We start from the raw sequence: 27,323 nt of genomic DNA on the forward strand, positions 1-27,323 counted from the left end.
AAGGAATGCCCATCAAAAAGAACAAAAGGTAAATATCACTTTCTCGATTCAAAAGGATGTGGCTTAAGTCTATACACTTCGGGATGTACTGCCAGAGAAAGTCAGCTGTTGAAGGACAATAGCGTCAGTGTGGGTAAGACTGTGTTTATATAACAAGGCTCGTTCCAGAAGGAAACATGGGATATATTAAACAATATCTGTTTGGGCTGTGGAACAGGAAGTTCTCTATGGCCATTCACATAATGATCTAAAATCCAAAAGGTGGTTTTCTCAAAATTAGAAATGTGTTGTTATATGAAAAGTTTTATCCCTGGAGAAATAGAAATTTAATTAAATTTTTGAGAAACTACCCATGAAACTCTTGCAGTTATATGAAACCTAAATAATATTTAATAGTCTATATAAACAATATAATCTTGAGAGTTATAGAACACTTACAAATCAATTTCAACATTTTCTTAGACTATTATTTATAAGGCAGGGGAGACAGACAGTGTGGGGATGAATTTTGGAGGGTATCAACAAGAACTTTGTTTCACTCCTTCTTCAGGTCTGAGTATATCTTCCTCAGGGGCAATGCCCCTCAGTCAGACCTTCAGTCCAAGTCATGTGTCTTACAGAGCTTAGGTAGACCATTCTTGAATGCTCCACCATCTTCTAAATTTACTGAATGTTGTCGTAAGATTGCCTCATCTTTTATTCCAGGACAGCCAAAAACCAAACCAAAAAAAAAAGTGTATTTAAGATAACTGAAAATTTGAATGTAATGTGTTGCATGTCGCTCAATATGCAAAGCAGAGAAGTATGGTGAGTGTGGCCCAGAAAACTGATGTCTGCCATGTTTGTTTGACTTCCTTGCAAAGCATGCTGGTGGCCATACTCCACTGCTCTTCTGCGTGCTGATCCAAACTTCAAAAAGACATTGTGGGTTTAGTTGCTCCTATGGGTCATGCTCTCCTGGTGTTCTCAACCCCTCTGGATCCCATAGTTTCCCCCGCCCCTCTTCCTTGGGGTTCCCAGGCTCTGCTGGGAGGCCTGCTCTTGTCTGAAGGGAAACTAAAGAATGCTGGCTATGGGGAAGAGAGGAGAGTGGACTTGCAGGAATGGAGGGAGGGGAGGATATGGTTGGGATATATTGTATGAGCAAAAAATAAATAAAATAATGAGAGAGGGAGGGAGGAAGGGAGAGAAAGAGGGAGGGAGGGAGGGAGGAGGGAGGGGGAGAGGGAGAGGGAGAGAGAGAGAGAGAGAGAGAGAGAGAGAGAGAGAGAGAGATTGTGGAGTCACAGATGAATTTGTACAGGTCATTTCTTGAGAGGTTGCCTGTATTTATTTGTTAGAACCCTATTTCTCATACTGAGTTTCCCTATCCAGTCTTAATACAAGGGGAGGTGTCTAGTCATATTGCAACTTGTTATGCCATGTTTGGTTGATAGCCATGGAAGGTCTGCCCTTTTCTGAATAGAAATGAATGAGAAGTGGATTAGAAGGGGGGTGGTCGAAGGGAGGCGGGGGAGACTGGGAGGAGAAGAGTGAGGGGAAATATTGGTCTTGATGTAAATAATAATCATCATCATTAAATAATAAAAACAAAAAATGATATTAAAAAAGAAAAAAGAATGTTACAACCACAGACTGGGTATTTTAAACAATAAAAAATCTGTTTTACGTGGTTCCATAGCTAGAAGTATGGGTCTAGGTACTTGGCAGGGTTCATCCCTTCTAAGTCCATGGAGGAACACTGCACCCCTAGCATCATTCTCCCCTGGGGTTGTATGTGACTATCTTTTTCCCCTGGGGTCAAGCTTCCTAGCATAAGGGCCCTCCTGAACACCCTTATTTGGATTTAATTCTCTCTTAGTAACACTATCTCCAAATAGGGTTACATTCTTATAGCCTGAGGATGTTGATTTCCATATCCAGATGTTTTGCTTGTTTGCTCCTTTTGGTAGTGGTAGTGAATCTGCAGGACACATTGAGAAAATAGGCTCAGAAAACATCCTTACTCAGAAGAAAGAAATCCACCTGCCCTTGCTTTCTAGGCGCTAAAATCAAATGCATTCACCATAATGCCCAGCCACATGTGCATGCAGTCTTAGAGTTTTTAAACTAAATGAGGCATGCTATAGTGACATAACAACGGTTGATTTCATTACCTATGAAGCTTTTGCACATGAACAATATGGTCCTATAATCCCTGACAGGCTAAAGCATACCAGAGACTAAAACTGAGAGGGACCCCTTTCAGGAAAATTTTATGTCAGAACAAACAAATTAGGACATTTTATTCTTAATCTGGGGCTATGTAGGAATAAGTAAGTCCTTAAACTGTGTAACCATAAGAATTATTTAATAGCAAATATCCATGTAACTAAGTCAAGAAATAGAAGATTAGAGGCCACAAGATGGTGGATTAGAGTCTCCAACTATCACGAGACTTTTCGGGAGAAGGTATTAGAACAGGGGCGAGCACTTTGAAGGTGGGTAACAGTCAAAAAGGCACTGAAGTTTAGCTATAAACAGGGATTTGTAAAGTCCCTAACGTTTGGAGAAAGGGATGGGCAATCAGAAAAGCGTACCCAACCATTATACCGTGGCATCACTGTAGAGGGTGGGGCAGAGATAAATTCAATAACATAGAAGAAATTCTTCCTAGAACACGGCCTGCTAGGGGCCACAGCACCGTGCAGAACTAAAGCCTCAACAGACAGGGCACCTACAATCTGAAGGGTACACCCTTACTGTGTATTCCTCTCTCCTTTCCACTCCATTAGTCACATGGCAGTGTCTGTAACCCATGTGAAGAAGTCAAAGTTAAGAAGTCAAAACTGAAATTCTGGGAACCTTTCGCGAAAGCCACGCTGTGATCCAGCTGAGCACAGTTTACAGAACCAGCCTGGCTAGGAGGACAAGACTGGACCAAAAGTGCTGCGAGCTCCCCCTGGTGGAAGCCAGCCTGAGTCCCAGCTGGGAAGGGTTTCATGAGAACTCTAGAAGAAAAGCTGTAACTACTTGTTTGTGGAAGCAGCCCAGAGGGTGGAACACAACACTCACCCGCCTTTCTGCAGTGTGGATGGATGCGCACCTACTGCCTACACCATCACCCTAAGCAGACACAACCAAGCATACCTCGTACCCGGAGTGGCACTCCTGATAGAGATGCTCCAGTCTGCACCCGCCCATCAAAGGTCAGCAGGACAAAGAAGAGTGTTGCTCCTTGGGTTTTAGACAACACAAAGAAAAAGGAACAAGGTTGACAACACACAGCCTAAGTTCTCTGCTGAATGCATCGAGAAAGCTTACGACCAAGGTTGAGCGTCTTCACTTCTGCCCCACAAATGACCACCTTAGAGGAAGCCTGGTCGTTGTTTCTTTGATGTAGATGGGTTAATTTTTCTCAAAATACCATTTTGGTCAGACCTGCTTGTTTTGAATATTTACATAGGAATTCTCATTATCTTTATGCCCTCTTTTATCTATTCCTCCTTTAAGTTTCATTTTTAATCTTTTCTTTCTTCCTTTTTCTCTTGGTCCCTTGTTTTAATTTTTTGCATCCTTTCCCCCTCTTTTTCTTCTTCATTCATCTGTTAAATTTTCCTTTCCTCTGATTTCTTTTACTATTTAACTCTTTAACTGAATCTTGTTTTCTGCTTCTTCTAGTTCTCATTTCCCCATTTATTTATTGTTCTTATTTTTCCATTCTTTTGCATCTTATTTTAAAATTTTTTTTCTTATTCTTAGTTTGTAGTTAGTATTATCTTCCCACACCACTCTATCCTATCCTTTTGCCCTCTGTTGCTACTATTGTATTGCATAGTATTGCCATGGCAACTATTCTTAAATGGCTACTTTATTCTATTTGGTTTGTTTACATGTTGCAAATTGTTACTACAGTTTTCTTCTCTGGGAATAGTGCTGGAAATGGACTCTAGTGTCTAGAGCAAAATAGGCAAGAGCTTATGTACTGAGATGTACCCCTATCCAAGTTGGTAGAAACTGTACTATAATCTACCATTACTTAGCCATACCCAAACCTCAGCAAAAGCTTTAAGGAAAATGGGAGAGACTATAACTTCTAGCTATTATTTTAAAACCCTCAATATAAAAACAGTAAATATAAGAGAATAAGGCAACACAAATTCTCCAAAACAATCAACATCAATAATCCTAAAGTATCCAGATCAGAGTTATCAAAACAGAGGAAATACCACAAAAAGAACACATATATTATTATAAAATATCAGTGGATTCGAAAAAATGTACACAAACAAATTAATAAAAGAAAAGAATATGCAGGATGTAAAAGAGCAGTTTGATGAAAGGTGAGTATTCTGAGAACTTGAACAAAATATTTGGTAATAAAAAGCTACGTAAGTAAAAGGCAAACACCATAGCCAGGTCAAGGGACCAGGGAAATGATAACATCGGAATGAGAGTTACTCATTCACATACAAGACCTTTGCCATAAAGGAAAATGTCTACTTAGGATTCTCGCATAGATGGGACCACTAAGGCAGAAGTTAAAGACATAGAAACCTTTTAGTAAATTTCGTAAAGTAGTATCAGAACTCCTTCCCAAAATTTTGGAATGATAAGGACATCTAGGTGTATGAACCACTCAAAACTCAAAGCAGACTTGACAATTGGAAGCATGCTGTCTCTTACTACCTTGAAAATGCTCAGAGTATAAAGACAGAAAGGAGAAGGCTGCAAAAGCCACGCAGCGAGTCACTTGTAAAGGCAAAGCTATCAGAATCACAGCTAAGTTGTCAGCCTAATGTCTCAAGCCAGGAAAAGGTAAGATTATGACTTCAAGGACTGGAAGACAAAAAAACTGCCAACCCAGGTCACTATTCCCAGCAGTCAGCCTCAAAATGAAAAATAAATACAGACCTTCTAAGGTAACCATAGGCCAAAAGAACTCATGATTATTAAGTTAGCATTGCAAAAGATACTTAAATGAATGCTGACTATAGAAGACAGAGATTAGTGAAATCACAAGGGAGAGAGATCTCACTCAAGACAAATGAACGGGAGCTAAGAATCTGGCATTAGAAAAGGAACGACACTACGTCTTAATGCATACTTTTCTGTTATAATCCTGTGTGTAAACGGTCTTAATTCTCTTGTTAAAAGACACAGACTACTTCATTAAGCTGAAAACCAAGACCCAACACTAGTGTATATAAGTATCTTAGCGAAAGTGTGGGCAGTTGCCTTCCCCTGAGTAAACCATACAGATTTCTCTTCTGAGTGCCAAGAATGTCCACCTGGCCAAGAACCGTGGGTTGCACAGAGTTTGACGTCAGACCGCCACAAGGAAAATCACTGACTCAAACAAGCAAAAACAGTTTTTTCTATGCATCACAATAAACTTACTGAGAAATTGATATAACAATCTTACTCACAATGTTCTTCAAAATCATATACCTATCAATTAACCTAGTCAAAAAAGCAAAGCAGGTAACTTCCAAAGCTGTAGATTACAAATAAAAATTGAGTAAAACATAAAAACTGAAAACATTTCCATGTTCACATATTATTCAAATTAATATTGTGAAAAGACAATGTTACAAGGGCTAACTTATAGACTCAATACATTCTAATGAAATTCTTGACCAAAAACAGGGGAAAGAGCCCTGAAATTTATAGAAAACTATAAAAGACTCTGAATAGCCAAAGCAATTCTGAACAAAAGGAGGAATGGCTGTCTCGCAAAGTCATGTGCATGGCTTGCTAGTTCTCCTATCACTGCAATCTCTGGTCCATGATCCAGAAGTTCAGCCCATCACTCAATTAACTCAACAGGGCATTGGCTCCTCAGGTGAGCTTCAAGGTTTGAAATTCTTTCCTCTTATTAACAAATATAAAGCTCCGAAGTCACTTAGGAACAGAGAATCAAGAGAATCTGAACAAAGTATTTCTCTCTATTTCGCCCGTAAATATGTGTATTCACGTATTTAACTATACATATTTAATATTTACATTTTTAACTTCTTTGATTTCCTCGCATGCACCTACAAATGTACAGAGATCCCGAAGCCCAGAGCCTCACTAGACACTTTTTAAATTTTGACATGCCAAAGGAAAAGAAGGGAGATTAGTTCTTTTGCCAAAGTAGACTTACTAGGAAGATAGTTTTCCCAGTTGGTTTAATATTTTTTAAGATTTAATTTTATTTTACATTTGTGTGAGTGCCCACAGAGGTTAGAGGGAAAAATCTGTTCCCCCAGAGTTGAAGTTAGAGAAAGTTGTAAGCAGCTGGGATCTAATTCATGTGTGGGTACTTAAATATTTACAACACAGTTAGGAGTTACACTGGTTTACTGAAGAGGCACTGGAAGGTTCTGTGTGAAGATCCAAGACCTCACTAACCCCAGGTAGTTAGCTAGGTTTCCTGAACCAGCATTTCCCTCCTGTTGAGTGGGCCTTAAATACAATTAGATAGCTCTTGGTTACTGACCATGTAAGTGCCACTACATCTTTATAGAGGGCTAGATTAGCATGCAAGATGTGTGTTCTGTTCCAAGCCAGGAGGTTGATGACAGTGTGGCTGGAGTTCACCTGACTAGTTTTGGGAACTGGATATGGGACCTAGGCTAATTCTGAGGGTTGGGGAGTGTGCTTGCCAGGTAAGATGGGCTGGGTCCTAGTGCAAGTTGTAAGAGCTTGATTGGGCATGGAAGTTGGGTATGGTACAGGCAGGATCCTACTCACTGTCTTTTGACATACACGATTCTGACTACTAACTAAAACTTATATTATTTCCTTACATTTTTCCTTAGTGTAAAAGTGTGCCATAAAAAATCCTAGCATTTTAAATACCATTTTTCTATTTATATTACTTTTAAATTATAAAGTTATTTTAAAAAATAAATAAGTTCTAGGCAAATTTATAAAGAAACAGAAACTAAGAACACCTGGAAAGCCATTTTCTTCCATGTAAAGTCAATATTTCAAAGAGAAGGAGTAAAATACAGACGGCCAACAGCCAGAGGGTGGGCAGCTCTATAATTGAATCATAGTGATTATCTTTGGGGAAATCAGAGTGTCTAAAGTAATTCATGGAAGCTGCACAAAATGTGGTTGAAAGCATAATAATTTACTCACAGTATTGGTAGCATGTGTGTTTACATATATATTTATATATGTGAATACATCTGGCTTTTGTCTTTGACATAAAATACGTCTCGGTAAACACAGTTTGCTAAATGTCAAAGAAACTCCCAGCTTTACTCAAGCACCAAGGCACACACACTGAAATGTGATCGAATTTAGTTTATAATTTCCTACTTGCAGGAAGAAAGGACTGTCCAGAGATTTATACAAAGCTTTGGATGTGAACATTCACTTATAACCCACTGTGTCACGGACATGGGCCTAGTCATCAGACACAGAGAACATGAAGCAAATGCAAGGAGAGTTGGTTTTTGAAGGGTGGGGCAGAACAGGTAAAGGAAGGTTCATGATCATATGTGTGGCATATGAAAGTTACATAAAGTAAAACTCACTGTTTTGTGCTAAAGTAATTTTTATCCAATCATCTTAAACATTGATGCTGTTCTTGTCTGTTGTTGTTGACCTCCAACAATTAAAAACAAAGCAAAACAAAAACAGAACATTTTCTATCCCTCTGCTGCAGGGAACTTTATCTTACTCCGAATAGAGCACGCATATTGGGGATGGAGCCCACTTAGTTGAGTGTGTATGGTTGATTACATAGTATACATAGGGTCCTGTCTATAATGCCCAGCACCTATAAAAGCCATTTGTGGTGGCACATACCTGTAATACTAACACTCAGGAGATGGATGAAAAGTATCAGAAGTTCAATGTCATCATTAACTATATAGTGAGTTCAAGGTCACCCAGGGCTATGTAAGACCCTCTCACAATAAAAAGAGAAGGGGATTGCTCAGTGGTTACAATGATTTGCAGCACAAGTTTGAGGACCTGAGTTGATCTCAAGCATTCATGGAAAAACTGGGCATGGAAACATGAGTCTATAACCACAGCACTGGAGGGTGGGTGACAGGGATATACAAGAAGCCTATTGGCATGACAGTCTATCCCAAACAGTGAGCTTCAAGTTCAGTGAGAAATAGTATCTCAAAAATGGCAGAGGATCAATTGAAGAAGACACCCCAGTGTCATCCATGTCTACACAGGGACCTGGACATGGTGAGAGCACCCATGCTCACGCATGTATACCCCCTATGTCTTAGTTAGTGTTTCTATTGCTGCCATGAAACACAATGACCAAAAAGCAAGTTGGAAAGGTAAGCTTGGCTTAGACTTCCACAGTGCTGTTCACTACTGAAGGAAGGCAGGACAGGAACTTAAGCAGGGCAGGATGCTGGAGTCAGGAGCTGATGCAGAAGCCATAGACAGGAGTTGCTTACAGCTTGCTTTCCATTGGTTGTTGAACCTGTTTTCTTATAGAACCCAGGACCACCAGCCCAGAGATGACACCACCCACCATGGGCTGGGCCTTATCCCTAATCACTAATTGAGGATTATTTACAGCTGAATCTCATGGAGGCATTTGCTCAATGGAGGCTTCTTCCTCTCTGATGTCTCTAGCTTGTCATTCTGGCACACACAACAAGCCAGGAGCTAAGAAGACAGATAGGAAAGCTGGGGTTGGGAGGTCTTGTACAAGATGACATAGGCCAAGCAAGCTTACTAAGAACACGGCTTCTTATATACTATTTCTGGGGTGGGGATGAGACAAAGGCATCAGAAACAGTCATACAATGGGACTTTGTCAGGGGGAAGGTAACCAAATAATATTGCACAAGAGGAACCCAGACTGAGCCCAAAGCAGCCGTGGAACTGATAAGCCCCTGTGGTTGGAAGAGTTGGGTTCTCAGAATCAGAAGCCACAGTTACCCAAGGACCTGGCTCCAGGCCATTGCTGGCTCTATTAAATTAATTATAAAGCTATTGAACTTCTTGGAGAGGGTCTTAGGAAGAAAGGAGACATTCAAATTCTATCTTCCATGTTAAAAAACACAAAGGAACCTAGAACTTTAAGTAAATAACCAAGGATTTTACCTCCATTGCATTGCAAATTGTATTCTGCAAGTTGATTTAGAATATTTTCTATTACTATTTTTTAAACATACATGGTAGAAATTCAATATACTAAAATTAACTTCAGAATTACTTTAAAGGTGAGGTGGAAAGAAAAGGAAAAAAGGAAGGAAGGAAGGAATAAAGGAAAAGAAAAAAGTTATTCAAGTGTTTTCCATACATTAGAATCAAGTTGTCAAGAGATGAGAAATTGTCATAAACATCAGTATTTGGCAGTATACATTTTTAAAACATACCTGAATACTAGCTCTGATTTTTATACTTTCTTCTCCAATCACCCATTTTATCATACTGTTCTATTTTTGTCTCTAAGTGGGAACTACACTGTTTTGTGGTGTTAAAGTGCACAGATACAATGATAATCAACTGAAGTAACTTGTAAGGGGTATTGTATAGAGTTTAGGTTACTGGTGTAAGTATCATAGCACAGCAGATTATCACAGAAGCAAGGCAATAGCTCAGTGTGCGCACACTGAAAGTCTTTCTTCCTCCCTACTCTTTAGGCCAAGTCTTCAGCACATAGCATCTCCCTGGGTAAGGCTGGATAACAAATGTCAAGGGAACAACGGATAAGGAAGCTCCCATTCTTCCTGTCTCTGCTCAGGACTCTGATCATACAGCAAGCCCTGGCTCCTGGACCCCCTGCCTATGCTTCAAAGCCAAAGATGAAGCTGTGAAAGATCAGAAGAACCAAGTGTGTCATCTGTAACATACCCACATCTTATGCTATTACAGAAACAATGGCTGGGCAAAGAAAAACAATGGAAAACAAGGTTTGCACCCACTCTGAATTAGAAAATTTCCGATTTTATTGTATTGTTTCTGTCTCTAGGAAAAGTATTCAGCTTTAGATTCATTCTCAAACTATACATGCCTGATATGTGAGAGAAAGACAGAGAACATCTTGGAAATATGATAATGGGGAAAGATGTACGCCAGCATCAACCAGGTAGTCCTTGCTAGTAGTGGTGCAAGAATTCTAGTACAACTAACAACTGCTTGAAGTCATTCTCCCTTCCCTGCCCAAAGCCTTCAGATTTCTAGGGATCCTTCTAGAAACCCCAATCACAGGAAATCAATCTAGACTAAAATCGTTTTTAAAATAAATAAATAAATAAATAAAATCTAAATAGAATCCCTTCTGGTTTTAATTTATCAGATCCTAATTTCTTCCATCACATCTTTGGAGCTGCTTCACACATCTTTCTTGTTAAAAAGAAAGAAAAAAAGAAAGGAAGGAGGGAGGGAGGAGGAGGGGAAGGGGAAGAAGAAGAAGAAGAAGAAGAAGAAGAAGAAGAAGAAGAAGAAAAGAGGAGGAGGACGAGGAGGAGGAGGAGGAGGAGGAGGAGGAGGAGAAGGAGAAGGAGAAGAAGAAGAAGAAGAAGAAGAAGAAGAAGAAGAAGAAGAAGAAGAAGAAGAAGAAGATTAACAGAAAGGTTACTTAGCAATCTTTTGAGCTATAACTTGAGAGTCACTAAAAGGGCAAAGACAGTGACTGTTAAGACAATCAATTGCTTTCTCTCCCTTGAGGAAGCAGTTCTCACACTTGGTTACATATTACTCTTCTTCATTGCCGTTTGGGAAGCACAAATCCCCACATGAATGTGCCTTGTTTCTTCTGAGTGTTCCTTTTCTCTTCTACATGCTTGTACCTGTACTAAAACATCACTAATAAATACCCAAGCTCTGTACCATTATAGCCGATATGCCTGGAGTTCTTTACAGTATTCAAGTCATAAACTCTCATTTCTTTGACTTGAGTGGGAGGCCTTAAAAACTTCAGAGAACTCAGGATAATGAGGTGGATAACATGGAACTATCTCTATCCTCCTCCACCACTGCCAAAGTGATGCCTCTGCAACTCAGCAAAGTGTCAGTTATCTCTTTAATAGTCTGACCATTGTATGTTCACTTTGAATGTGGAGTTTACCATCTTTTGTATTACTTATACTTCGCTCATGAAAAATAATTGTGTTTTGAGACAGGATTGTTCCTTGGCTTGGAGCTCACTGAATAGGTTAGACTGGGGAGTGAGTGAGCTCCAGGGATCCATCTGCCTCCCCATCAGTGGTGCTGGGATCACAGGCATGTGACACTATGTTCAGCATTTTTATGTGAATCTGGGTTTCCTGTGGAAGGCAAACACTCTTATCTTCCCACTCCCAGACTTTTGACTATAAAGTAGTTATGTACAATTAATATAGTGTTGGCCAGGATTAGATTCAGAGAGACTGGTTTTCATTTTTTTAATTCAATAATTCTACATGAAAACTGGAGCATTTTATATTATGTAAGTTTTCTATTGTATAAATTTTTTAAGGTTTACATGATCTCTTGAAATATACTATCTTTGTTTTAGTATTTGAGCAACTATTTGTGTTATAGAAAATGGAATTTAATTTAAATCCCCAAGAAAAGTTCTGTATGTACATCCCTAGACACATCACCCATGCATGGCTGAACACAAAGCTCCATATGAGATGAATAGAGCCTTTCCTCTGAGAAGTAGCATTATTTTACCATTGCATATTGATACACGATTATACAATGTGTTTTACATATTTTGTAGCTACTTGGTTTTTAAAAAGTGTACACACCAAGAAAAAAATTTACCACATGAAGAAGAGCACTGACCTTACACTAATTATATAAATTTTAGGGCATCAATATTTAAAGGTGGCGTAGAAAGAGAGGGAGGCTGTCATTCTCAGACTTGAGGCCTCTGTGGTGACGTCATGTATCTTTTTAAATGGTTTTCTCTTAGGTCTTAGATGTGAGACTTTTGCTCAATGAGAGAAATTATGACAGGATTGAGTCACGTCATGAGTAATTTGTCATGACTGAATTTCTGTTGTTATTGATGTAATGAAGCTAGTTATGTCACCATGAAAACTAGAAGTTTTTCCAGGTTAAGAATTTGATTAACCTTAATAGAAAAAAAATTATTGATACCTAAAATTCTAGCCAGTTCTGTTTGTTATCCTATTATGGGAAGCAGCTTGAAGTGATGAGTATTGGCCACGGTCTGTGACCTTACCACAAGCATTTTCCCTAGGAAATGTTTCTCAAGTTATTATATACATATATAATAATACTCACTGTGGGAAGACATTTGATCATAATGGGTCTAATTTAAATGACTAGATGAACAGTTAGTTTTGCTCAGTTGCGCTAAAATTCCTTCTTCAATAAATTGAAGAATAAGCTATACATTTGTCTCAATGGGCTTGATAGTAATTGTAGAAGCATGATATTCTGAAAGTAAGATTTTTGTACATATATATATATATAACATGTGATATATACATATATAGATATGCATATATATCTATATATAATCTTACTTTCAGAACACACACATATAAATATGAGATAAAGAACATGTATAGGGTCACAAATTTTGGGGAAATGTAAGTAGATGCATAAAAGCAAAATCAGGCAGGAAATAGAAAGCAAGTATCCAAAGGTGTACCTTACCACTGAGAACCACAAACAACACCTGGAGCCAGAGCCAACAAGATGCTCAGCAAGTAAGAACACTTGTTGCTGAGCTTGACAACTTGAATCCAATCTCTAGCATCCATATGGCGGAAGGAGACAGTCAAATCTTGCAAGTGGCCCCTGACCTCCATCTGTGTGCATGGCACGCAATACATATCCATCACACACATAAATATATAATAAACAAGTAAGAAAAAAAACAGAAATATACCCATGAATAAATGATCACTGTATTTACACTAAGTATATAAACTCTAGGGCATCCACATTTAAAGGTGGAGTAGGAAAGAGAAAGACTGTCATTCACAGACGTGAGGCCTCTTTGTTGACATCATGTCTCCTTTTCAGGAGTTTTTATAAAGTTTCCTTTTAGGTCTTGGACACCAGGCCTTTGCTCACAAACTGTGGGGCATATTCCTGACATTTTTAGTGTAATTCTCTTTTAGATGAAATTGTATTAGATGAACTTTGCATCAGCACCCAATATCATTCTTGACCTAGCAAAAATCTTTTATTATTGAAAAATCTGGCAATTTACAATTAAGATGAGAATGCACTTAAAAACAAAATATGAAAGAATCTATTACATGGGAAGCTGCCCAGATATTTTTATTCTACTCTACAGAATCCATAGATAGTAAACAAGCAACATCCATATCTTAAGCAACAATTTAAAATAGATTTATCTTCATATTGCATAGCAAAACAAACATGGATGCCTTATAAATTTTAGTATAAATACTGAAATTAAATGCTTTGTAGATTTCTGTTGATTATCCCATCAAATTAGTTAAAGCATATAGAAAATATAGTACTAAATTAAATAGTTCTTTAAAACACATTTGCTGATAAATATTTTACATATATTAAATTAAGCATAAAACATACACATTCCTTCATATACATATGAGTTTTTCAAAGAATAGAATATACTTTTCAATGTAAACATTTAAAAACGTATTTTAAAATTAAGAGGTCCATTTTCCAATCCCATGGCAGGGATGTCTGTATCCTCCTAGTCAACGGATATTCTTCTCATTTTCTCAGCTAATTCTGTTCTCACTTCAATGTGTTTTTCTAAATTTTGTACTTCATGTGGAAGATTGATGTCCCAAATAGACAAGCAAGACTGTATTTCTGTAAAAAATAAAAGAAATTATATTTCAAAGATACACTGTAAAGCAGTTTTATTAACTTATATTTATTTGTTCTGAACAAATGTAGAAATATAAACTCAGCCTTAAAAGTGTACTAAGGTACTGCTATTTTAAAACAAATTCCCCTTGGTACTGTCAATCACACATTAAGCTCCTAAATTCTAAGAAGTACATTTTATTACCTATTTACTTAATGGAATAGTTATTTCAAATATTGTTCAATATTGGGCAACACAGAGATATTCCTATGAAAATAATTTATAAGGAAAAATATTTCCTTTAATTTAAACTCAGTTGAGTCCGCACTTCACAGTGGTTGTTATCTCTATTACTTCGGGAAAACATTTAACTCTCTTAAGCTGATAAAATCTAATTCTGAAAATGTCTGAGTTTTTACACTTTATAGCCCAAATGGAAACTGCTGATGAGAACCGATGAGATGGCTCGGCAGCTGAAGGTTTTTGCTGTGAAGACTGAAGATCAGAGTCTGAACTCTGGGACCCACATGGTGCAAGAATAGAGCCAACTCCTTCATGTCATCCCCTGATCTTTAACATGCATGCATCCAAACATACAGGACCCATAGGAATACAAACACCACACACACACACACACACACGCACACACACACACAAATAACTAAATACATATAATACATTTTTTAAGAAGATGTTGCTGAATGTAGAATGCATTACATGAGCTATCAGCTTTGAATGCACAGTGTAAGGCCACCTCACAACACATGCTTTTCAGCACAGAGAATGATGCTAACGTTACCTTTTTGTTCTTGGGCACCTTCTGTATTCTTCCTTTTGTACCCCAAAACCAGCATGACATTTTTAAGGCTTCCTTTACCAAAAAAAAAAAAAGAATTTTTCTGTTAAAATAGTATATCATATTCAACTAAAAAGCATTCATCTGTCCACATCTTAAACACAAATATACTGGAACTGAATTCGCACTGCCATTCTTTGGAACACACTTCAGATATATCAAAACCTTCCCAACAGATCAGCAATTTCTAAAGAAAACCTATGAAAATTATATTACTATGAGGAAACTGTTTACTCTTTCATACACATAGGTTTGATATTTACACTTAATTCCTCTCTAGAGCTACAATATTAGATGGAAGCACGAGACAGTGCATTATTCAAATCAAGGCACAATCATGAGGAACCTGGAAAGCAAGGTGAATTGATACATTGACAGCCTATAATATCACAAGTGTCTCTTGAGTTTTTGGCTAATGTTTTGTCAATTATCTATCAAGAAGTGTTGTACATACCGGGTCTTTGGAAAGGTCCTAAGAATATTGCAAGAATGAGAACTCACAGAATCACCCATCCTGCGTGGTGTTTATGCTCTAATAAAGATGCGGTCGTTACTGGGGGAAAAAATCATAACTGCCCAATGTTATACCAGTGATGGCTTCCAAAAGCCCAAAGAAAGAAGTCAACTTAATGATCCCCAGCTACTCTGAAGCTGAATACAAGAGCGACTGCATCAAAAAGCAAGACGACAGACTAATTTAACTGATAAAGAGGAAGAACCATATGTGCAAATGCTTCAGAAGGATAGAGCCCTGTGAGAGACTCGACACTTCCTGAGTCAGAAAGAACAAAAACAACAAAAAATGTGTGGTCATGGAGACAGACCGCTGGTAACTGAAGCACTTGTAGGCAGTATGTGTTTCAGTTCTCCTTGACTTTAAGATCGATTATGATCTATGCACTGACTACAACTTCAGCAATAAACCAACCACTTGGACCCCACAATACATACAACCCAAAACTGAGAATTCAACACAGTTGGTAGATACAGGCCCCCTAAGCTCTCCCTCCCTGGTTATTCAATATATAGATATAGATATCGACAGATAGATAGATAGATAGATAGATAGATAGATAGATAGATGATAGATAGATAGATAGATAGGAATGATAGTTAACAATTCCCCAAAACACACCTAATTCTAGCTCATGCATGCAGCTCTAATATCCACAAAATAAAAGTCCACATAGGGCAGGGGAAATTCCTGTGAGTGCCAAATTTATTTCTCATATGATGAGTGTTTCGCTTTCCACTCTCTGAAGTCCCAACAACTCTGCTTTTGGAGAAATAAAACCTACTGTAATATTTTGTCATTGGATTTGCATACATGGGCAGATAGTGTTTTCTAAATAAAATTATTCATCAAAGAAAGATACTGAAAAATCCCTCTGTGAAGATATATTCCACATGGTATCCTAAATTTATTCATATTTAAGTGGAGGGAATATAGGAACAAATATATATAACAAATATATAAACAAAAGCTTGGGTAACAATTAACATTATCAAAATGTGTGGACTATGGAGGTCACTGTGCATCACTCGTAGAATAGAAATCTGTTTAAAGACTAAAATCCAAGCAGGAGTCAACAAGGGTGGGAAACTTAAACAAAGCTCAAAATAAACATTTGCTTGACTTATTTGATGAAAAATGAAATAAATACAGTATTCAATTTTCATTTTACCTTACATATAAAGAAAAAAGCTCTTAAGAGACAAATTGATAATTCATCTGATATTGCCCACCTCTCTGATGAGAATGAAAGCATCCAGCCCCTCTAGTGCTGACTGGCCCATTTCAGAGGTTATCCCAGTTCTGGCTTCATTGTGTGACCCTCTAAAGCCCCTCCAGGGTTAACTGGCCCTTTTCAGGGGTTGTCCCAGATCTGACTTCATTGTGTGACCCTCTAACACACTACAAATGGCAACAGAAAGTCTGATTAAAGAGATGATTTTTTTTAATGGTATATTTTATCATTCATTGGGCTATGGACCTGTCTAAAGGAAAGAAACTTGCCTAGCTGTGCCATGGACATGGCTCTCACAGAGTCACAGAAGTTGTGAATGGTGCGTATCACTCGTCGGGTGGAGAGGTCCAGGAGCAAAATGTGGCCTCCTCCAGTTCCTATCCAGAGAGCCGTGTTCTTCTGCAGGCAGAGCGCTTTCACCCTCCCCGAGTAAGACAGCTTGTGTTTGGACTCCTTGTTTACTTTGACAATCACCTCCCTAGATCACAAAGAACATGTTTAGTCACGCTTTTACACGCACTTAAGAGACTGAGTGGATTTGCCTACACATGCACAGCTGACTGACATTTTAAACACGAAGACAGCAAGAAAATTGTTTCCTGGTGTTCTGGACACAGGTTCCAGTACCTGGATTTAGTTACCAAAATCCCAGGCATTCTAATTATTTAAAACAACACAGCATTTCAGTGGAACTTACATACATCCTCCCTCAGACTCTAAATGATCACTAAACGACTCGCCATACTTATGAAATGTAATGCTGTGTAAATAGTTGCCATGCTGTATCCCTTAGGGACTAATGACAAGAAGGGAGCCCACACATACGTATTCAGTAAATACACAAGCATCGGGGTTCCATGTTGGAAGCAAAACCTGAGAAAATGGAGGGCTGGCTGCATGCTCTGAGTACCATTGAAGTGAGCAGAGCTAAAGTGTTTAACAGAGAATGCCCGAAACCACGTTGCTTTACCTGAAGAACATATTCTCAAAGGTAAGAACTGCTGTGGTAACCTTTCAACTTTAAGAAATCATTGTTTTCCATAAATATATAAGCCATTGGAAATATAATGAATATTTCCAATATTAATATACAGGAGTTAATTTCAATGTTATCTATGAAGCTCAAAAATTACAAAAGAAAAATACATCACTTATACTCAAAGATAGTAATATGTATTAACATATATATTAAAAAATACATTTGTATATGTATATTGCCAGGTGGTAGTAGCACACACCTTTAATCTAGCACTTGGGAGGCAGAGGCAGGCAGATCTCTGTGAGTTTGAGGCCATCCTGGTCTACAGAGTGAGGACCAGGACAGGCTCCAACGAAACCCTATTTCGAAATACCACTGATTTTCCCCCTTCACTAACTGATGAAATCTGCCAGGCAGAACTGTCACCCCTCTGAACTTGTCTCCTGAAGCTCTAGAGGGAAATAATAAGTCAGACAAGACTGAAGCAGAGTGAAGTGAGCAGACGTGGGTTTGGCAGTGAGTGGTTCTGCTTCTCCACACTGACTTATGGACCACGCCTGCCAACCCACCTGCTCTCAATTTGCATTCCATCCCTCCATCCAAATCCAGGAAGTCTGCACCCACATTGACTCTCATTTTGTGGCTTTTTCTCTGCAGGGCAACGTTCTTGAAGCTGTAACTTTATTATAAGGGATACTACTTGATACTTTGTCTCCGATCTCTAGGCAGCAGCATAGGTGGTATTTTTGCATTTACTTTTTATTTTTATTCATTCTTTTTCATCTAGTACATCCTGACCATAGCCTAGCTTTTCATTAGAGGCTATTCTATATAATTTCATGAAGTGATAACAGTTTTCCTTCCTTGCCCGCTTAGTTTCCAAAAAGTCAATATGAAGAAAACTAAAGTACATGCTAACAAGGAACTAACAGCTTCCTAATTTTTAAAAACTTCTCCTTGAGGACAGAAATAAAGAAAAAGGAGCCACAATTCCTTTCTCTCCCCCCCCCCCCTCACTTACAGAAACAGGGGTAAAGTAAGCAATGCATTTACTTTAAGAAGTGCACGCAGTCAATCAATTCACAGAGCTTCTCCGTTTTCTTGTCCCACACCTCCACCACGGGGCTGTTCTTCTTGGCAATAAAGAGAGCCGCGTCTACTGCCACCGCTATGATGTTAGAATCGCTGAAAGCTGCGTAAGAAAAGCTAGGGGGAGAGAGGCGAAAAGTATACAGAGGTTAGCACTGTTTTCAAAATCAAACAACAGCACTGCTGAAATTATCTCATGTCCTCCCTTAACCGTTTGGATGGCTTTGCTCTTTGGCTAACTGACGCTGCCTGTACTTGATTGTAGAATAAAGATGACAACTCATGTTCTTTTCTGGGTTGATTCTGAAGTTTAGGTTTATGTGATTCTGTATGGAATTTTATACCATCTCATAAATTCTAAAGGAAATATAGTCTCTGTAAATTTTAGACATTTCTTTTTATTATTTTTATTTTTAAATTTTATTTTCATCCCAACCACAGTTCTCCCTCCCACTCTTCCCCCCACCCACCCCCTCGCCTAGAGAAATGGCTCGGGAGTTAAGAGCACTGGCTGCTCTTCCAGAGGTCCTGAGTTCAATTCCCAACATGGTGGTTCACGACCATCTATAGCAAAATCTGATGCCCTCTTCTGGTGTATAGATAATTTTACACATTTCAACATAATCCTTGTTGCCATGTGTGCTGGGAAAAATAATAACTAGCCATTTTTAGATAGAATTAAAAAGACATGGAAATAAATTATAAGTAGCAATGGCTCCAAAACTAAAAGAAGCCTTTAGACTTGTAAACATAAGTCAATCAAATACGTAGAAAAACCTTCCAGATAGATTCAAGTGAGTACAATATTTACAGAGCTTTAGAGTTCAGAAATTTGCTACTTATCTTCTTTGAAAATAGCAAGCAAATTCAAATATTTCTCTTCTAACCATAGACATTGGCATCATATATAGCTTACAAACAGACTGGGGAACTGTAGGCTCCATCTGCATGGCAAGATTCACACTCATTTTTTGAGCTTTCACCTAAATGTTATCTTCTCTGGTACTCGCCCAGCTGTTTCCTCTCCCTGCACTGGCATAACTGGTACTTTGCAGTCTTGATTAAGGTCTTACTTAGTGTGTCTCTCACCATCACCTCCTATACGTCCACAGCAACACAGAGTATTCACACTCAGCCCAGTGTCTTCGCTGTGCTAGGCCATTTCTTAAGTGGGAGGACAGAAGGAGAAATCAACAAAGAGTCAACTATCAAGGTGAAGGGACATTCGGGAAAAATGGGAAACACTTCAAATTTAAAACCAACTTGGGAGGACTATATGAAAATGTCATGGGAATTTAACAACCATCATTATTTCTTATAATAGGCAAGGTATTTTTCCCTTTCCTATTTTCCAGTTCTTTATCATAGATGAAGATATCATCTCCTGTCAGAGAGTCATTGTTTTCAGCGGTTTTGCTGTGGTGTTTGCTGTATCTAATGAAAATTGTTCCATGAGCACGAACATTTACACAGGTTGTTAGCATTAGAAAGCAGTTTTGTGTATGGTGTCTTGTTTGATCCTTAACCATAAATTTACAGATCTACAGGAATAATCTAGTGATAGAGAAGCTGCCTAGCATTCACAAGGCCCCATGTTCCATCCTAGCACAATAAATAAGAATGAATTTATAAAAATGGATAAATCCCAATGCCTAGAAATACAAAACCAATGCCTTGCAAATGTTAAATAATTTACCTCAGGCCACTTGATGGGCACGGTGCAGAATTAAAACACAAAAGAAGTCCCATAGGTCCTAAAAGTAGACATTTTTTGGTACTAAATATTCCTTTCAGACAGCAAAGGCAGCACTATCTAAAAGGATCCTGATGAGGAGATTGTCTCTGACCTCTGTGTAGGGGGAAGAGGCCAGCGCAGCAGTAAATAGTCTTTTGATATGAATACTGTGTCCCTGTGCTCATAAAGGTGATTCTCCATCTCCCTGGGTAAGTGAAACCCTGGGGGAGGCTTATCTTCATGGGTATTTCCCAGTAAAAGAACCCCACAAGGTACCCTGGGAGAAAATTATCTTCAAGGGTGTTTCTCAGTATAGTATCCAGACAAAGTACCCTGGGGGAGGCTTATCTCCATGGGTGTTTTCCAGTAAAGCATCCATACAAGGCACCCATGATGGCATCAAATGACTTATAAACAGTTGCATGCCTCTGATTCTAAAACATTTAAGGACTGCATAGATGTATAAAAGTGAAAATTAAAGAAAAATGAGTCTATCCAAATGTAATATACTGTAGTACATCTTAACACTGATTATATTTTAGAATCATCTCATATCTTTACAAAAGAAAGCATTGACATTGAAGTCAGAATCGTCTTAGTTGTCCTGATTTCGTAGATACAAAGCATGAGATTGACTTAGCTGCATGGAGGATCACTGTGAACTATGGGATTAAGATATTACATTTAAAAAAAAAACAATAGGGTAGAAAAATGCCAGGAGCAGTGACAGCTCACATGGAAGACAGCTAAGTATGTGTGAAGAAGCAGGGTTGTCACATAGGAGTGGCATTTGAATTGAAGCAGACAGAACAAGAGCTCAGCAGGTATGCAGATGGAGATCAAGCCTGTGAACAGGCTCAGATGTGCCTGGAAGTTTGTCATCAAGAATGGAAGTGATTTCCCTTTAACCAAAGCTCACAGGCAGCTGTAGATTGTAGATCTGGAGAGCTGAGCTAAACTAAACTATGAATAGGGCACAATGGGAAGCCTCTGAATCTTTTTCAGCAGGAGAACCTGGCTTCTATTCTCAAGGGTTTTGTTTTCAACGTAGAGACAGACCGGAGAACAAAGTCTGGCCAGAAGCTGAAAACTGGACAGAAATCTGCGACTGTTAGCATGGCCCTAGACATCCTGGGCCATGATCGCAGCAGAGAAGCTCCAGGGTGTATGGGACAACTGGGAAAGCCGAGTCACCATGAGAGTAAAGGACAATGTTATCACGAGTTATCCCCAGTTTCGATACTAAAAACCAGACAGACACACAAAACCTAGCAAATCGTTTGAAGGAAAGATTTGTGAGCAAGTGCTGATAGCTATCATAATCACAGTTAATGTGTCTGAGAGCTTACTAGGTACTAAGTATTACATTAACATCCTTACACTAATTTTGTTTAACCTTCTAAACATCCCTTTGGGATGAAGAATTGGACAGTATTCAAGTAGGAGTGAAATAGATACTGATGTTATTATTTCAGTTAACAAAACTGATAGGTTATTATTTAAGTAACTGCAGAACCAATTTCTGACTTGCGCTTTGTCCTTTTGCCCCATCTTACCCTACCTCTTACTGAGGAAAACCATAAACAAAACATAGATTTGGTTAAAATCCAAAGTAAAATGGAAACTATTTAATGGATCCTGCTGGACAACTCAGGGTACTCAGCTGCAGACAGTGACTGGCGTACCAAAGAACCCAACAGTACCTTAAAGTTCAATGTGTAGAGGAAGTGCCCATGCCCCTCCCCAACCCAGGGTGAACTGTTGATGGGCTCAGTCTTTTGTAGGATCCTATGAGGTTGTGACTGTATTGTACTGCCTGGTCCTTCCTCAGAGACAAGCATCTCATCGTCCTTCTGCCTACCTTCCAGGATTTTACATAGTTTCTACCCCTGTTCAGCTATGACCCCTGAGGTGTAAATGTCTCATTTAGGACTCAGAACTCAACCATCGCTTATTCTCCAAATCCCATGGTCATGCAGATGTTCCTGGTTAAACTCTGTGGGTCTCAAATATATACATATATGTATATATAAGTATACATATATGTATATATCTCATAGATATACATACAATATATATATGAAGAGAGAGAAATTACTATTTGATAGGGAAATTAATAGAGGTAAGAGGGAGAAAGTATGAGGTGACAGTAACCAGAATGTACTTTATCATGTATGAAACAGATGAAAACCAAAGAAATTTAAAAATATACTAGTTCAAAGTTTATATATTTTTATTCTTGCTTGACATTAGCGTCACTAACTTGGTCATAATTCTGATAAAGAATTATTATTATTTAGAAATTATTATCCTTAGATATCTATAATTGACACTTAAAATAATTATAAATAATTAACTATATAAAATCCACAGCTTTAGTTAATTAGACATTGATTGGCTCCTAATTTCAATTTTCTAATTTTAACGATAATTAATATAGTAATGCTACTATAATAGTTAGAATTTGATAAATTTTTGATCGAGAATGTTTCATTTTATAATAGACAAATACTGCATTTCAAATAATATTTAGCATCAATATGGCCTATGAGTGGTTTTATTAATCTGATTCTAAAGAAAAAAATGACTAAATGGTAAATTGGTTGAATAGAATAGACATAACTTACAGCTGGTTGGTTCTTGTCTCTATGAGTTTCTGAATGGTGAAATCACTGGAAAATGAGAAGATCTTTGTACCACACCCTCCCCAGGTGATGTGCCTTTCAGATGAGTTCATGGACACACTCAAGCACATCAGGGGCGTACTGACATCGCCTATGCGTAGTGTCTTCAAGGGGGCAGCTCCTTTACACTGCGGAGAGTAAGAGAGCAGACTCAGTGTGTGATGTGATGCTGGGTAACTTTTCACTGTACAGAAGTGCTTTCCCTTTTAAATGATTAGGGATGTTAAAATTAGAATTCAGTCAGATGCAGAGATCCACAGCTAAGCACTGGACTGAGCTCCTGGAGTCCAGTTGAAGAGAGGGGGAAGGTATTCTATGAGCAAAAGGATCAAGATCATGATGGGGAAACCCACAAAGACAGCTGACCCAAGTTAGTGGGATTTCATGGACTATGGACTGACTATGGACTGATTTAGCTGGAGAACCTGCATAGGTCCGAACTAGACACTCTGAATATAGGTGACAGTTGTGTGGTGTGGGGCCACTGGCAATGGGACCAGGATTTATCCCTAGTTCATGAACTTGCATTTTGGAGCCCATTTCCTATGGAGGGATACCTTACTCAGCCCAGGAGGGAGGGGCTTGGTCCTAGCTCAACTTGACAGGCCAGACTTTGTTGATTCTCCATGGGAGGTCTTACCCTTTCTGAGGAGTGACTGGGGAATTGGGTGGGGGAGGAAGGCAGGGTAGGAGTGAAAGGAGGGGAGGGAGGGGGAACTATGGTTGGTATTCACGTGTAAAATTAAAAAGAAACTTTCAAATAAACAATTTAAAATATTAATTCAGACACATTTTTCAAAGTTTCTACCAAGACAGGGTTCAGTTAAACTTCCATTCAGGTTGTGATCCTTCCCACCACCCTCTTCCCTAGGCAAAGACTGTTCAGGAAACAGCCTCCTCACCAGACATGCATCTGTTTTTCTCTAGATCAGTAATTCTCAGCCTTACTAATGCTGCCACCTTGTAACCTAGTTCCTCATGTTATGGTGACCCCCAACCATAAAATTACTTCATTGCTACTTCATAACTTTTTTGCTACCGCTATGAATCATAATTTAGATATCTGATATATGACCCCAAGGTTTCACAACCCACAGGTTGAGAACCACTGCTTTAGATACCAAAAACATAGGTGCTGAGAGGTAGAAGCTGATTGAATAGAAGGAACCATAATGAATTGCTGAAGGAATAGATTCTGTTATGACTAAATGAGTCTCAGGAACAGGAGGTTGAGTGACATCTTCAGTGTTGCAGAAAAAGTGGTTGGTATACCAGATGTGTTTCATGTGGGAGGCGGAACAGGGAGCAGGAGGGAGGGGAGTCAGGCTGGGAAATGGACCCAAGGCATCCTGAATGGGCATTGTGTTCTCTACAAGCATTGACTCCAGTTGCCATCCAGCAAGTCAAACTTCAATGTCTGTTTTTTCCTGGAATGCTTTTTATAAGAGAGATCTACTTCATACAATTCTACTTCGTACAAATTGAATTATCTCCACTCCTTTCGTTTCAAAAAAGATTTTATTTCTTGTTACCTTCAGTTCATGCCTGTAAATTATTTACTCGAGGAGCAAGTTGTTGTTTTTAAGGATCTAATATATGCTAAAATGCATGGATCAATACATAGATAACAGATGGAATGTATGATATTGGTTATCAGGAATCTGATAATTACATAGAGGAGAAATACATAAAACCAACTCTTTAAAAAATACACTCTTATGTAAAATGTATTCAACATTTACCTTAATGGTGTTATCTTCAAATATCACTAGATTACCGTCTGCAGTTCCCACCAAAAGAAAATTACTTTGTTTGCTGAAACGAGAAAAGTTGAACTTGTCACAACTAACATTGTTTTGAGTACCCTGACTTTAAGTTCTTCCATCTTGACTAAACTTGAGATTGGTCCCCTTCAGCCTCTGCTCCTTGAAGCAGTGATTATTTGATCATTACAGTACACAGGCCATCTCTGCTTCTTTTGAAGCAGAAATCCCTGCCCTGCCTTGGGTTAGTTTCTCAGCATCAGAAAGCCTTTTCCAATGACCACGGAGCCCTCCTCTTAACATGCAATAAAAATAGAGATATGTGTGCATTTGCCAGTTTCCAGGAGAGAGTAGGGACCTACTTTCAGTAAGGAATATTAGCAAAGACAGATGATGGGCTCATGATAAGAGCATCTTGCCAAACCCTACAATATCCTTCAATGTTTTCAACAACTGTAACCCATCCCTGAGCCTAAAGCTCTTCCATCTTTGTTCTACATGAACTGAGTTTGATATCTTTTTCCTACTATGATAGCTTCATTAAAAAAAAGTCTTCTTTGCCTTTTGAACTCAACCCAATGAAATTTTTCTTCAACACTATTCAAATAATTTCAACTCCAAAATTCACTGTGCAGCTCACACTTCAGTCCCCCAAACTCCATATTTTTCATTATTTTTCCTAGTGTTGGCTTAAACAAAAGAAACATCAAATATAAAGACTCCTGGAAATTAAATCCTGTTCTCTACAATACAGCTCCCAATGTATACTTATGCATATATATTCTGCCATTTAGGTATATTGATTATGGTCTGTTCACAGCTCACTGGTAGAGCAATTGCCTAAGCACTTAAATCTTTGGGACATGATCCCTATAAATGACAAAAAAAAACCCTGAGTGATTTGTAAGCTATATTAACAGCTTACAAGTTTATTAAAATTTACTGAAGTTCCATTTCAGCATGGGGACTGTAGGGCACACAGGCACCATGGTGTGGGTAAGGAAGGCAAAGGAAAACTTGCAGAACTCAGTTCTCTCCTTCCAACATGTAGATCCCAGGTAGTGAACCCACAACTTCTGAGCTGACAGTGATTATTAAACTGTATACATACAGTTTTAGAGTTTATAAACAACTGAAGATTATTTTGCAAAGCAGTGGTTAGATTACTGTTGTTTCAATGTTGCCCATACTAAGTTGGTGCTATTATTGATGTCTGCATTCGAGGAAAAAAAATAATTGAACATTCAGTTTTGAAGAAACACTGGCACACATACCCAGACAGGCTGAGCAGAGGGGAAGTAATGGGGTAGCCACAGCTGAGCATGAAAAATACTTGATGCATTTTTACCTGCCTCAGCTAAATCAGTATGTAGAAAAATCACCAGTATCATCCAGGTCCCTCAGGATTCTCAAAAAAATAAGCGAGTCAATGGCAAGCAGCTTAAGTGAAGCAGTCATTGCAGGTGCAATAATTTTGCCAATGATTAAAGCACCTGACAATATAATTTCCTTCAATTAATTGACAGCTGTACCTCTGCTTGGCGAAGGAATTGCAATACAAGCAAGTAACAGAGTCAGTCATCTTTTCAAGAGTGTGCCTCTTTGCCTCGTCTTCAGCATTGATGACCAGGAGATCCCCAGACTGTGTGCCGCACACAACCCAGCTCTCTTTCTCAGCAGGGAGATGTACCAAAGCCAGACACAATATTCTACTATCAGTAACTTCCTGTTAAGAAAAGAAAGTAAAATCAAGGTGAGGTGGCCTTACTTTAAGTTACCAGATCTTATATAGAATGAAAATATCCTGTAATTTATGTACTTAAATCTGGCTACCCTTGGGCACTTACTTTTACAATCAATGCCTGTTTTATTTACTTTTTAACAATAGATAATATATCCAGTAAAGATTTTTCCTACCTAGTTGCAGAATGCATCTGAATCTGAAATTAAAAATTGAAAAGAATATTTTTTCCAAATCAATTATTTCATCAAGATCAAATGAAAGGATTCTTTAAACTTGAGCATAATTTTTAGCAAACTATTTCAAGGCAATAGTCAAAATATCAAATTACTTTTTAACTCCATAAATTTATCTGTTTGCCAATGTATTGATCTATTTTGTAAGAGTCATATACAGATCTCTTTTGTTCATTCCTCTACTACTGGGAGTGTTGGCTGCCAACAGACCCAAGAAAGTGTGATTACACGGCCCCACTTCTAAGCAGACAGTTGTGAATGCCCAACTGACATTGGAGAACGAATGTCTCATCTTACATGTAGATCCAGGGGACTGTTTAATAACTAGTGTGTAGCACTTGATGATCTTATGACCTCTGTTGTGTAGACAGATACCCAAAGTCCACCAGGCCCTTTTGTGTGCACACTCAGTGCACTTTGGCCTTTGTGTAAGGGCACCTGATGCCAACCTGATCTCTTATGTAGGGACACCTGATAGCAGCCTGGCATTTGTATGTGGACACTAGAATACCTGGCCTTTTGTGTATAGGCACTGTGCTGGTCATACTCTAGAGCCCTTGAGAGAAGAGACTAAGGCTCAGCTTCCCCAGGAACCATATCTTCTATTCTGAGTTACTTATTCTGTTTCAGCTTCCTTTACCTCCTGCCAAATTTGTCACTCCTTAATTAATAATAACAAGAGGGCTGTTTTAGGCTCTGTTTCCAGAGATCCTAACCTGACAAATATTATATATATACATACACACACACACACACACAC

The 27,323-nt window shown here is 38.5% G+C and overlaps 1 protein-coding gene across 2 annotated transcripts in view; it reads right to left on the reverse strand.

The window, feature by feature from the left end:
- Positions 1 to 13,122: 13,122 nt before the first annotated feature.
- Lrrk2 (leucine rich repeat kinase 2) overlaps positions 13,123 to 27,323 on the reverse strand; it is a 130,257-nt gene continuing 116,056 nt past the window's right edge. For both annotated transcript variants that reach the window (XM_041672590.1, XM_041672591.1), the window contains 7 exons: positions 26,119 to 26,312; positions 24,566 to 24,638; positions 22,767 to 22,951; positions 18,369 to 18,521; positions 16,606 to 16,814; positions 14,532 to 14,603; positions 13,123 to 13,734 (listed from right to left, as the gene is read on the reverse strand). In XM_041672590.1, coding sequence (XP_041528524.1) covers positions 13,613 to 13,734; positions 14,532 to 14,603; positions 16,606 to 16,814; positions 18,369 to 18,521; positions 22,767 to 22,951; positions 24,566 to 24,638; positions 26,119 to 26,312 — 1,008 coding nt within the window. In that variant the 3' untranslated portion in view covers positions 13,123 to 13,612. The remainder of the gene's footprint in view (positions 13,735 to 14,531; positions 14,604 to 16,605; positions 16,815 to 18,368; positions 18,522 to 22,766; positions 22,952 to 24,565; positions 24,639 to 26,118; positions 26,313 to 27,323) is intronic.

This window comes from Microtus oregoni, unplaced genomic scaffold (genome assembly GCF_018167655.1).
Source record: "Microtus oregoni isolate MIOR12 unplaced genomic scaffold, Mior012 000022F_ref0000154, whole genome shotgun sequence".
In the NCBI taxonomy this organism is placed as follows: domain Eukaryota; kingdom Metazoa; phylum Chordata; class Mammalia; order Rodentia; family Cricetidae; genus Microtus; species Microtus oregoni.